Source organism: Tenrec ecaudatus, chromosome 11, assembly GCF_050624435.1.
Source record: "Tenrec ecaudatus isolate mTenEca1 chromosome 11, mTenEca1.hap1, whole genome shotgun sequence".
NCBI lineage: Eukaryota > Metazoa > Chordata > Mammalia > Afrosoricida > Tenrecidae > Tenrec > Tenrec ecaudatus.
The window spans coordinates 56,923,427-56,937,124 of NC_134540.1; the positions used below are offsets into that span (position 1 = coordinate 56,923,427).

General features: G+C 40.3%; 2 protein-coding genes across 2 annotated transcripts; one reads left to right on the forward strand and one right to left on the reverse strand.

Annotated features, from left to right (window-relative positions):
* The first annotated feature begins 7,003 nt into the window (after positions 1-7,003).
* On the forward strand, positions 7,004-7,966 carry LOC142460721 (acyl carrier protein, mitochondrial-like). The gene is made up of 3 exons (XM_075562519.1): positions 7,004-7,348; position 7,424; positions 7,857-7,966. The coding sequence occupies exons 1-3, from the start codon at positions 7,004-7,006 to the stop codon at positions 7,964-7,966; spliced, it is 456 nt and encodes a 151-aa protein (XP_075418634.1).
* A 2,881-nt stretch (positions 7,967-10,847) lies between these two features.
* On the reverse strand, positions 10,848-13,481 carry LOC142460722 (lithostathine-1-beta-like). Its single transcript, XM_075562520.1, has 5 exons — positions 13,418-13,481; positions 12,493-12,611; positions 11,878-12,015; positions 11,118-11,229; positions 10,848-10,915 (listed from the first exon to the last, which is right to left on the reverse strand). The coding sequence occupies exons 1-5, from the start codon at positions 13,479-13,481 to the stop codon at positions 10,848-10,850; spliced, it is 501 nt and encodes a 166-aa protein (XP_075418635.1).
* Between the last annotated feature and the right edge of the window lie 217 nt (positions 13,482-13,698).

A 13,698-nucleotide genomic window follows, 5' to 3' on the forward strand; every position in this document is an offset into this window, starting at 1 on the left:
CCTGGCCAACACACCACCCATCATTTAGCACGTGAGAAATTATATATATCCTCACATCCATGCTTTTGTCATGACTTCAACTTGCGTGACTGTGGACTATACCCTTTTTGGGTCCCCAACATGTGGATTCTTCAATTGAATCAAACACCAAGTCATCTTAACCCCCCAAAATCTAATATTTATTTTATAGTCCACACTGGGTACATGAAAATATTTGGGGTGGAGGTGAATTCTTTACCTTCCTAACTTTACCAACAGTATATAGATGGAACTTGAAAAAGTGACAAGGCCAAAGCAGGTTGGAGACTGGTCCAATAACTCCCATTCCAACCTCTCAGGGAAACAATGGATGAAGGATAGAATGCAGTAGGGATGATGTAATAGCTTATTCTCATCGTTTAGTGCTCCAGGAACTGGGGTGCTTTTAGACATATGAATATCGAGTTTTCAATGCAGCAGGGATTGAAAGGGTAGCTTTGAGATAGAAAGTTTGTCCAGCTTGACATTTGACCCTAGAGTAATTACAGGGACTGTTCAGATGTCCGTTTTCAGCTCCAAATTCATATTTTGAATATGCAGATGAAGAAAAATTTGCCTTCACGATGCTCACCCTTCTATTTATGGACACTTAGAAGGAAGAGTAAGATAAGGAGACAGAACGCGGTGGCTCTTATTGTATAAGATGTTCCTTTGATTTCATGGATGAGGATGTTGTTGTTTTTCCATTACCCCTCATTCCCAGATTCCTATCTCGAGGAAACATAAGAGAGGATAGCATTGGTTGGATGAGGATGTATTTTCTGTCTCTCACTTGAGTTTGAAGTTAGGTTTCCACAGTAAATGTTGACACTGTTTGCGTCTCCAATTACCCAGGCTTTGTATGAGGTCAGGCATCCACAACTCTCATGTCAGCAGCACTTGTGGATATGAGAGGGCACAAAAAGGGACGCAGGTCAATGTGTAACAGCAAAATTATGAATCTGGAAAGGCCAAGGGCACTCTTGGGGAACTTGAAAGAGGACCTGGCAGTCTAGAAGAACTAGCATTTCAGAAGATCTGGGCTCCAAATGGCAGATGTGCATACCTTTCATATATTGTGAGCAGAGTAATGGTGTTATGGACAGAGATTTCTAGTGCAGACATGGTCCTTAATAAAGGAAGAAGGTGCATTCAGGAAATGAAGAAGTACATGGGTGAGACAATGTACAATGCGCTAAGTTTCATTTCCAATTGTTAAACATCCCTATTCAGGTTTTCCTTACAAAAACCTACCAAAAGAATGTACTTTACAGGGCTCTGAGCATATTCCCTTTTCTGTCTCTATTTAATGTTCAGTTTCATGATTCAACTCATGTGGAGCCCTTTCCCTTATCCAAAGAAATATGTATTTTTATGATCAGGATATATAAACCCAAATCAAAATAATAGAGAAAAAAAGTACCTGGTTTTTCATTCCTGTGTCTTCAAGTCCTAACAGTATTGTAAACCATTGGCTATTCATTAGTTCTTAATATATGATTTTGTATAAAGGAAATAGTGGGCTTTCTTCCTCTGGTCTCTTTTTCCATTTGGCTGTCAAAGGGCTCTCTTGCGAAACACAGGATAATGAGACTCGGCAAGAATTGACGCTTAAAAATGCTGCTTTAGAAATGGCAGAGTACCTTTGTCCATGAATGCCAAGAACATCCACTAAATTTCTGAATTTCTTTTATATAAATATCAGGTCTCTGTATGTTGGTCAGACCTATGGAGTAGTTTCTTTTGCAGGGAATAATGATAAAAGCTAGGCTTGGCATTGTATGGCCTTAGACCTTCCCATTTTCGCATAAACCTGAGCATTAAGTAAAGAAAGTCAAGGAAGACTCACCTTTTGTGGGTCCTGCACATGAGCCCAGGCATTGAGGTTGTCAGGGCTGCTCTCCTTGATCAGAGAAGCAACAGGAAGGCGAGTTCAGCCTGGCTGAGGACAGGTCCCGAGTGGACTGAATGCAGATGCTGGCAGAAGAGCTGTCTGTGGAAAAGAAGGGATCAGTACTCCATGGCTGGAGTGTTCGATGAACCTATAGTACCTCTTATGGAATGGGGTAGGAAATGGATAGTGAAGCAAGACAGACACGAATGACCTGTGCTATGATTCTGCAGAATAAAAAACAATATGGAAAGAAAGGCTCTGAGCCTGGGGATAGGAGAGATAGCAGCGAATCAATTCACATTGAGACCCACAATATGTCTATAGTAACAGGTGATTGAACAGCCATGTGATTGTGCCCGCACTACTCTCCTCACATACATCTGTACCAACCCCCAACTCAAGATCTTGGTTAAAGAAGTAGCAGTAGAGCCACAGAGATTGGGCTAAGGGCCGATGATCTGGACCTCTTGGCACGGGAAAGAAGGACAATAAAGGAGAGTGACACCACAGGGTGAAGGCTGGAATGTGAGAAAGGAGCCTAGGAGCCTCTGTTTGAGTATCCTAGAGATGGGAACAGGTGGGTTGCTTATGCTTTTTTTCCTGTCAGCGGAATCCTCTTTCCTATGTTCTAGTCCCACGCTACAAATTAGGAAGCAAAATTTGTTCTGTATTTCTATTTCCCTTTCCGAGCCCATTTCTAGCCTTCAATGTTTGAGCTTCTTCCTTTCTCAGGCATGTTTTGGCTTCTAATGTCCACAGAGATCTCCTCAGCTCTCTATCTCAATGCTGATCTGTGTATCCCCAACCCTAGATGGGCAACCAGATTTAATCAGAAAAAACCTTCAGACTTAGCTTTCCAGGACAAATGTAATTTAACATAACAGCTCAGGCTCTCTAATGAGGTGAAGATACAGTCATGGGATGTGAGCTGCAATGTAGATCACCAGACAACTCTAACCAACCCTACTGTTTGAATTGTCTTTTCGCATGTGGATTAATGTGTATCAGAAAATGATGAGGGCTTTAGGGTTCAGGCACAAACTCAGAATTAAACATGATTTGGCAGATGCCATTCTGAGAAGTGAAATATTTCTTGCTGAAGGATCAAAAATCTCTGAAGGAAAACACAGGGAAATGGAGAGCTGAGCTCTTAGTACCTCCCTTGTTGTTCCCTGTCTCAGAGTTCAGGAGAAGCAGAAGGACCTTCTGGAACACCCATACCTGCAAATCCTTATCTTGAGAGACTGAATCCAGTTTCCCAGAAGCAGCTTTACCTCCTGTTGAGGGTTCATTAATGTTGGAATATCTGGGGAAAAATTAATCATGTAACCAACCCAAGATGTGAGGATAACTGCCCAGTTAGTGATGCTCCTCTTGTATCAGGCACTCACACAATGACTGTCAAGCCAAGAAGGGATGGATCAGGTCTTTATAAAAGAATCTGTGGGAAGAGTCCCAACATCTTGTAAAGGTGGAGTGGGGGGGTGGGAGGGTTTAATATAAGGTAAGTCAGAAACTCCATAAGGAACTGAGGCCAAAGCAAGGCGTTAATTCAGGCATTAACTCGACATATTCCTGGTACTGAGAACCTTGCCACCTGTCCAACACAAATGTGGTCTTTGCCCTTTCTCTAGATGCACTCCCATGCCCTCTTCCCTTGACCCTGATCAGCAAGGAAGCTGGAGGCCTCCTGGGAAGAAAAAGGCAAAAGAAGGGGCAGGCATGCTGGAAACTGGAGTAGGGGCAGACTGAAGAGATGAGATAAGATTCCTGCTTAGGGAAAGTGGGGGAGGGGAAGGCAGATTGACTTTCTTTGCCTGCTCACATAATCATTTTGGAGACTTGAATTCTCTATAGCAATCGTTCTCAATCTGTGGGTCATGACCCGTTTGGGGGTTGAATGACTTTCATAGGGGGCCACCCGATTCATAACAGTAGCAAAATTGTAGTTATGAAGTAGCAATGAAAATCATCTTATGGTTGGGAGGTCACCATCACATGGGGAGTTGTATTAAAGGATCACAGCATTAGGAAGGTTGAGAACCACTGCTCTATAGAGATATCAATACAGGTAGAAAATGGTGAAGAATAGGCATTCTATCTTATGTTACAATGCTTTAAATTTTAAAAGTGATTTATAAATCACTTCAAAATTCTTGTCATATGATGATGTCAATGATTCACATTTTCTATACTCAAGATGACTAACTATACATTGGCAACATTCTAGGAACTTGACATTTATAATGAAAACTTAGATTTTCTATATATGATAATATTTTTAGAAGAATTAATACCAAGTTATCCCCAAAGTGTTAGATATCAAGGCTATTCCAAATGTCCAAATCTTCCAAGATGCTTAGATGTGGAGAACGGTGTACCAGGGTTCCATGATCATGACTCATTACTCAGAATGCCCTGAGGGCCTCAGAACCAATCCTATGAACTTTTCTAATAGGCACTTGTGTACATATTTAATTGCGGTCCTTTTTCTCTTCTGAACTCATGCCTATGACAGTGATAAATTGATCTGTCACCAATCATGATTTGGTGATGATCCCCTCTCCTATAATTAGCTATTTGACCATAAACATTTGGGAAACTATTATGACCTCATGCTAATGGGTTCCCTCATCCAACTACTTTGTTTTTGTCTTTGTTTTGTTTAAGACTTAATAAAAGAGTCTCTATGGTATGCATTTAAATTCAGGAACACCACTCACTTCCCATAGAATAGACTTAGTTTAATGCTAATACTGGTGTTTGGGATGTTTGGTTCTCATAATGTCTTCTTTTTTTCCTCCAATACTACCTTTTCTTATTGGGAATGTTGTGCACATTTGTCTCTCCATTTTATTTTGGAAGCAGATAACTTGTATTCTAAATTTTATAAGATCACTGATGGAAATGAATTCTTTCCATAATATAATATGAACAAAGTCCCACCATATTTGATTTAGATAAGTCCAATGATGAGATTTTGTATAGGTGTTGATTTAAGATTTTTAGGTTGTGTGATAGGTAGGATTATTGTGCCAACCTATCCAATAAGCTCATGTGGGATTAACTGAAGGGTAGAGAGATAAATGGCTCAGTAAGCCTCTCCTTTCTTGTCTCTTACTCTTAGATCATTGGAACAGTATGCGGCTTCCTTGTTTGCTCTGTGTCTCCATTTGCAAGCTACACTACCTATGGGACATCTAACCTGTGAACTGCTTCACTGTAACTTGAGGTTCATTCAAGACCTGTTTTGCCACACTACTGGAATATACCTCTTTTGAACTGGCGACTGTCAGACCCTGTCATCTGGCTGACTGTAGGAGGCTTGTCTTGCTCTTTGCTGCTTGTCGCCTGATAACCTGAATTGCTTTACAGAGGACTACCTGGCTGCCCTCAAGACTTGAAGGACTACCAGTGTATTAGCTGTCTCATGGAAGTGAGTTGCACTGAGCAATTTATACTGATTTTTGATTAACTGTTTATTTCTTATGTTATCTATATATATAAATATATATAAAATTATTAGTGTCCTGGTTTTGTTTCTCTAGAGAAACCTGTCTAACATGTGATGATATGATGGTGAAAGTGTTGTTTGTATGTGGGAATGACAAGAATTTTGGGGTGCTAAAGTATAGAATGTTACAGGTTGAATTGTGTTTTCTAAATCATGCGTTGTAAAATCCAACTCCTCTACCTGTGTTTAGAATAATATTTATTATAATATATATTTATTATTATTTTATAAAAATGAATGATTAGTTTAGGAGATATTTATGTGAAATTGAGCAAACATGCAATGAAGATCCATCGATAATTATTGATGATTGGAATGAAAAAGTTGGAAACAAAGAGGAAGAAATTGTAGGTAGAAAATATGTAAATGAAGCTGGAGATAGTAACATAGATTTTACAAGACCAACAGTTTATTTATATAAAATACATTTTTAAACATCAACAGAATATAAATATGGATGGATCTAGTTGGATGTATCTATACAGAAACCAAAATGACTACATCTGTGGACAGAGCTGATCAAGAAGCTCAATGTAGTCATCCAAAATTAGGCCAGGGGCTGACTGAGTAACATAACAGACCATCAGTTGTTCATGTCAGTTATGGGATACAAATTGAAATATCTCACAATACTGATAAAGCACTGGAAACACTCACAAGTTTATGCCCCAAATCTGGAAGACAGTTACCAAGTATGAATGAGATTCCTACGTGTACCCATTTCAAGGCAAAGAGATCCAGCATGACATGGAAAATACAGATCAATGTCCTTAATATCCAATACAAATTAAGTTTTTTCTAAAACTCATTCAGCAACTGTTGCAGCAGTGAATAGATAGAGAGCAGTCAGGAATTCAAGCTGTATTCTGAATAGGACATGGAGCAAGATATATCATGGCTGGTGTCAGATGCATTTTGCTTCAAAGACGGGATTACCATAAAAATGTTTATATGTGTTTTATTAATATACATAATTAATTTACATAAGACATTCAACTGTATAAATCATAATGCACAATGAGCAATTTTGAGAAAAATGAGAATTCTAGAAAACTGTGCTCACGTGGAACTGGCACATGAATGAAGCTCTAGTAATTGATGGGATAAAAATTTAGATGTTTCAACGCTCCAAGAACTTACTTGTCTATGACAGTAAATTTAAAGAGTGGTAGCTGGCCCACCAACTGGAAGAAATACATATTTGTGCCAATTACATAGAAAAAGTGATCCAATGAGAAAGAAAGAACAACGGAAAGAATGAAAGGAAGAAAGAATAACAGAAGATGAAATGGATGGCTCACTGCCAGCAAGCACAACTCCATTCTTTGCTATGATATCAGAGAACTAGGTGGTGCCCAGCTACCTTTACTGAGTATTTTGATGAAACATGTTAGAGAAAAATCTTGCCCCAAAGTGGTAAAATGTAGAATAAAATTACAAATTTTCATGACTACAGACTTTCAGAAGCCATCAACAATGGGTGAACCATTGAGGGAATCTTTAAATCTTAAATATAAAACAACTCCTATAGTCTTCTTAAAACTAAATAGCAGAGTGCATCCTGGGTTGGTGTAGCCATGGCAGCTCATGTCCTTTCCACCTGTGTCTGCTGCCTCCCTGTGGCCTTCATACCATTGCCTCAGGCCACCACTCTGGCTGTGGCCTGGCCATTCAGCACCACTCTATTCCCCTTGGGGATCTGGACAAGTCTCAGGACTCTGTCGTCGGTCTCAATGCTCATGCAGGCTCCTGGTAGCCGCCAGCACAGCAATGCACCCCCATTGACGTTAGAAGGAATCAAAGACCATGTTCTTTACGTCTTGAAACTCTATGATAAGATTGACCCCGAAAAGTTTTCAATGAACTTCCATTTTATGAAAAACCACGGCTTAGACAGTTGGGAACAAGTGGAGATTGTCATGGTCATTGTGTTAGTCTGGGTACTTTAGAGAAACAAATCCACAGAAACTCATGTATAAGAGAGAGTTTTATATAAGGGTTAAGTGCACATAAAGAAAACATCCCAACCCAGTGCTGACCAAGCCCACAAGTCCAACATTAACCCATATATCCGCCACCGATCCATAAAGTCTTCCTCCCTCTAACAAAACACGCAATGATGCAGGACTGCAGGAGGAAAGCCGAGTCAGTGAACATGTAAGCATTTCAGTGCTGGCAGGGGTCTCCACACAGCTGCTCCAGCACCCAGGGCTGTACCAGGGTAAGTCCATGTGGCTTCTCCTCAGGGATGTCTTGCAGGAAGTGAGCCTTGCCAGCTGAAGCAGGGAACTGGCTAAGGCAGCTGCACTCTGGTCCGACCATCAGAAAGCAAGAGATCTGAGAGCTAGACAGGCAACCCATTTATCCCTCGACCCTTCAATTAACCCCACATGTGTTTATCGGCCAGGTTGACACAATAAACTAAATCAGCCATGGAGGATGAATTTGGATGTGAAATCCTAGATAAGGATATGGAAAAGTTAAAGTGTCCTCAAGAAAGTGTAGAGTGCATTGCAGATAAGAAGGATGTATGTGAATAACGTGTCAGACCAACTTTCTTCCCTGCGAGAAGACTTGGGTGACTCTGGTGAGTGTCTAGAAGTAAGACGGCCTATCAACATCATTGCTAACTTTAACAGACTAATTCTGTTGGACTTGTGTTTAAATTGTCTTAAGTGTTTTGCCCTTTGAAAATAAATCTATAAAACTTAAAAACAAAACACAAAAACTAAAGAGCACTTCAGATTAACAAGTAAAAAGCAACCACCTCAAGCATTATGCCTGTAGAAGAACTAATTTTATTGGGTTAAATACCAACATAAATCTAACAATTTAGGAAGGAAACTTAGGGGACAGTGACTTTATATAAATGGGGGAGGTGCAACTCAGATAGGGAGTGAGAATGGTTGCACAATAGAGAGTTTTAATTAATGCCAGTGAATTGTACATGTAGAAATGGCTAGATTATAGATTTTCTGGGAATATTCTCCAAAACCAAATTTTAAAAATCATTTTTAAAAGGTATCTCTTTAAAAAAGTAACAAAGCCAATTTTGAAGGCAGGTATACTGGGCTTAGATACTGTGCTTTTAAACACCATGGCATGTTGACAATCATTTTATAATAAATATACATGTATAAAAAGATTATAAAATAAAAGTTAGAGACTGAGAAGATGATGCTTAGAAAGTAGTAATTACAATGTAGAGAAAAGCACTAATGTTTTGGAGCAAAGGCCTTGTTTATCAGTTCCACATCAGATTATTTGTAACTCCAATCCATAGGAATTACTACAGCATTACCTTTCAGTATTTCAAGAAAAATATTTCCAACATCAAACGAGATAAACTATACAAGCTTCTAGTATGGATCTGGCTTTTGATTTAAAGTTAGCAGTTTTTTTTTATTATTTGTCTTTGTTTTCAGATTGAATATTATACTGATGTGGCTGATAGACATATAATCTACTGTCAGCTTGAGGAAGGGGTGGAGTCTAGCCAATCAATCAGGTCATAGCCAATGAAGCCCTTGTGTGGGCATGGCCTTCTCCTAACAATTCTAGGAACTCCTATATTCCTCTCTAGAGGTGGGACACTCCTGTTGACAAACCACATGGAGCTACTCTGATGGAGCATGAGCCCTGCAGCTGGAGGAGCCACGCCAGAGACCCACACCAATGGATCCACAAGACTTTCAACCCACTGGCCTGTGATCTTCCTGTAGGTGGAGTCATTGCATGTGTTGCATGAGTCTATAGAGAAATGTATAGACTGGTCTGGGACATATGACCTAAAATTATTAGACTTGTAGCCTTGATCTGGACTGGGTTGGTTTATTTTCTCAATATACAATTGCTCTTTTATATAAAGTTTGTGTTAGACAGGGTTCTTTAGAGAAATAAAACCAGGACACTTACAAACACACACACACGCACACACACGTGATATCACATGTGATATAGATCACAAAGGAATATAACGTGATATATATCATGAAGGAATATAACAGCTAATTCATCCAAAGAGCAGGGCTCAGTTCCACTCACTTTGATAGTATAGTTATTATGCCAGAAGCCCTTCAGCTCACATGGGCTGCTGGGTCCAAGGTCAAGGAAGAAGACAGCTGAGTCTTCCCTAGGGCAATACAGACAGTCCGGCCACAGGAAGAAAACAGCAGGGCAGTTCATCACCAGTCAGCAGCTCTGGAGTTCAGTACATCAGGTCCCAATGGGATATCAAATGCAAGCAAAGCAAGACAATAGGATCCACCAAGCTCAAGTTCAGGCCATGTATAAATCATCTGTGTGGTGAAGCAGGTCCTAATCATGGGTTGACTGTCCTAAAGGCAGTGTAGCTCACAAATTGAGGCAAAGAACCAGCTAAAGCAGGTGAACACTAGTCTGATCACCAGAAAGCAAAATAATGAGGGGTGGGGCTTATTGAGCCTCTTATCTCCTTGCCCCCCAATCAAATCATGGCCTTATTAATTCCACATGTTCCTATTGGCCAGGTTCACACAATAAACCTACCTATCACAAAGCTCTTTCCAATATCTATATGAGTCTCCCTGTAATTGTTTCTCTAGTCTACCATGACTAACACAACTGACTTCCTCCATTCTCACCTACACGATCACTCTAAATCCTGAAGCAGACTATTGCAAAGACTGGACCCTAATATGCATAGATTAATACAAGAGGGAAATAGAGGGGACTTACTCAACTTAGATAAGCAAAGTATTTTAAGAATTTTAATGTATGCCTGTATATTTTATAAATTCTCATTTATATATTCATTCAAAGTATGCCATATAGTGAATTTTGCCAGGTTGTTATTCTAAACACTTCACCATTAATTCATATTATACTACTGAAAGCACCTTAAATTAGCACTTCAGTCATGGTCTTAATGTGCATGTCAGGTCATATGCCTTTTCCATATACCAGGTATTGAAATGATTCAAAATAATGAGATATTCCACTTATCTCAACTCCTATGTTCTAAAAATTTCTGCAATTCACAATGTGAATATTTGGATAGTAACTGAAGTCCTATCTTATTACCTTTGTCAGTTGTAATTCAATTTCATTTCAGTAAATTCTGGAATCTAATATGAACAATAAGTAGTAGGCAGAGTCTTAGAAAGTGGTATGGATATATGGATAAAAACAACTTTCAGAGTGGTCCAATCACTCTCACCCACCCCCAGGCAAATAATAGATACACAAAACACTATAATTGGCAAAAGTGTGTTTATTCTCATTTTTCAGGGATCCAAGGGCTGGAATGTTCTGGAGAGATCTGGGTAGAGATAGAAACTCATCAGGAGATGGAGTGTTTGGTTTAGAGATGAAAGCAGTTCATTTTGGTGTGTTATTATGGTAACTTCCAGGGGAGTCATAGATAACCACTTGTAGCAGGCATTAGTTTTTGAACTTGCACACAAAAGAGAACTCTGATTCACAGTCTTCATCCTTCCAGTTCTGGAAACCTGTAAACCAAGGAAAAGAGTTAGACTAGAAAACCAGAAAACCGTTTCGTTCTTTCTTGACTTCTAAACCTCAGAAGAAAATATAGTAAATATCATTTGAATTACCTAAATAAGAAGCAAGGTTCTCCCCATCCTAAGCCCCCAGACCTAGAGCAGGTGCAGATGGCAGTAACTAGCTGGGGATGGGTTTGCTGCCTTTTACCTGAATCTGAAGTCAGGCTCATACAGTAGCCAGGGTTGTCAGTGCTCGGGGATCCGATGGCCCATGATTTATATGAGACCAGGGACCCACTGCTCCAGCGCCAGCGGCGGTTCTAGAAGGAAAAAAAATGTGTAACGCGATTAGTGGTTGCTCAGAGAGAAACAATTCTATCATGTGCACATCCAGGAACAGGCAGAAACATTCAGAGGAGAAATGTTGCTGACCCAGAAACACTATTTGCTTCCTTGCCTATAGTCTGCCTCTCACTTTTCCCATTAAAGTAATATCCAACTCCTCCAATATGCTGCTCTAAATAGTAAGGATCCTGAACTCGATGCAAGCCCCCAAACAGCAAATTAGAGAAAGCTCCTCTGCGGGCTTCTCTTTCTCATGTACCCAGGACACGTGTCCAGGATGTTATTTTGTGTAAAGCCAGCAGTGGACTCTCCTTTGCCCCTTCCTTCTATGTTTGCAGAGGCAGCCTCTGCAACAAGATTCAGTGAGAATGGACACCCAAAGACGCTTTCTAAAGGGAGGCAGAGCTATATTATCATGAATGCCAAGAACACCGAGGGGATTCTTCATACAGTTAATCTCTCGAATATCAGGCGTGAATAACATCAGTATATTTTGAGACCCCGCAGAGTAGTATCCGTTACAGGGCATCATAATACACGCTGGGCCATGGGGTGCCTCATCTAACGTTTGGGTCTCATCCCCCAGTCCTGAGCACCAGGAAAGGGAAGGGCAGCAGACCCACCATTCTGGGATCGTGGAGGCCAGCCCAGACGTTGAGGTCATCAGTGCTGCTCTCCTTGATTAGGGCTGCCACGAAGTTGCTCTCGGCCTGACTCAGCACCGACACTAGGTGACCGGAGTGCATGTTCTGGCAGTAGAGCTGTCCAGGAGAAAGAAGAGATTAGTATTAAAATGATTATCTTTCTGAACCCCTTTCCATGTGGTGGGGAGAAGGAGATGTGGAAATTGCAACAAAAAAAGGCAACTTATGATAGGTTCCTAATGATATTATCAACAATAAATTCTTCTGAGTGTGATTGTACATAATAGAAAAACAAGACGGGGAGATGGGTGAGTCTACATCATGTAACCCCTCCTGGCAATAAAATCTCTAGACAAGCAATCATATGTCATTGCAGCTTCAGATGACACTAGCAACTCACAGGTTCATTCCAATGAGCCACTGCATGAAAGAAAAAATAATGTCTACTTTCATAAAGAATCATTGTCTTAGAAACCCTGTGGAGAAGTTTTCCTATGTCCTATAAGGTCACCATGATGCTGAATGATTCATTGGCAATGATTTTATTCTTGTGTACCACCCACACATCATTGCCATACTGTTTCCTGTACGTACATCGGCATCAGTCCAGGTCACAAGGTCTTGGACAAAGTAGTAGCAGTAGGAGCCATAGGCATTTGTGCCTTCTGGACAACTGATCCGGCCAGAGGACTGCTCTGTCTGGTCCCCCAGACCTGGAAAGGAAGGATAAGAAAGAGCCCAGGGAAATGGTGAAGGTTGGAAGGTTAGTGAGCAATTCATGAGATTCTGTTATAGGAAGATACAGATACAGAATGGATATGGAGTGATTGCTTATTCCACCCTTTCCCCTGCTTGTGTCTTCTTCCTCAAGCCTCCCTATAAAATAATTACACCATAGAAAACAGACGTGAACAAGATGAGTTCCATTTTACTCTTCAATTTACTGAGCACTTCTCCATCATTTCATGATCTGGAGTCTGCTTTCTGGAGCTTCGTCTGGTTCTTCTAAATATTAGGCTCTTCTCAGCTCTCCATTCCAATACCTCCCATGACTGGCCTTCCACATACCTTCCTACCCAAACCTGAAAGCTAACCTAGATTTAATCAGATGAATACATCTATTTGATCAAACAAAGGAGCCCTGGTGTACAATGGATTATGAGTTGGGTTGCTAATCCCAAGATTATTAGTTTAAACCAATCAACTGTGAAATGGGAGAGAAAAAAACCTTTCTATTCCTTTAAACAATTAAAGTCTCATAAGCTCAATGGGACCAGTTCTACTCTGCAATACCAAGTTGCCCTGAGTCAGAATTGATTTGACAGCAGTGAGTGATAAATAGCCATTGTAAATACCTCTTACATTCTCCAATGAAGATACATTTTAATGGCATTAGAATATCAACAGTGATCACCAAGCAAACATCATGAAATAAAATTTTTCTTCGAGGTACCAATACACACATGGAAAGGATGAAGGACACGAGTATTAAATGATACGGTGGGTGGGAAGAGTGTACCTTGACTCAGAGACAGGAACATCAGGGATGAGAACAGAATCAAACATGAGTTAGTGCACACCATGATGAGCAGTGGTAAATCTCTTGCTGACAGCACAAATTCAAACTCTGTAGGAAAACACATGGAAGAAGGGTCATATAAGTGGAAGGTAGAACTTTCACAACATTCCTTGTTGTAAAAACATTCTCTTTTGGGGGGGTTCTTAGCAAATATAATCAAGCACTAGTCTTGAGAATTTGAGGATTATATAGGCCCCATTCCCCAAACGCCGTTTTGACTC

Coding starts and splice junctions, on each gene's coding strand:
- LOC142460721 (XM_075562519.1), top strand. CDS start 7,004: ATGGCAGCTCATGTCCTTTCCACCTGTGTCTGCTGCCTCCCTGTGGCC.
- LOC142460722 (XM_075562520.1), bottom strand. CDS start 13,481: ATGGTGTGCACTAACTCATGTTTGATTCTGTTCTCATCCCTGATGTTC. Junction 12,016..12,492: donor TGACCTGGACTGATGCCGAT/GTACGTACAGGA, acceptor TCTCCTGGACAG/CTCTACTGCCAGAACATGCA. Junction 11,230..11,877: donor GCCTCCACGATCCCAGAATG/GTGGGTCTGCTG, acceptor TTTTCCTTCTAG/AACCGCCGCTGGCGCTGGAG.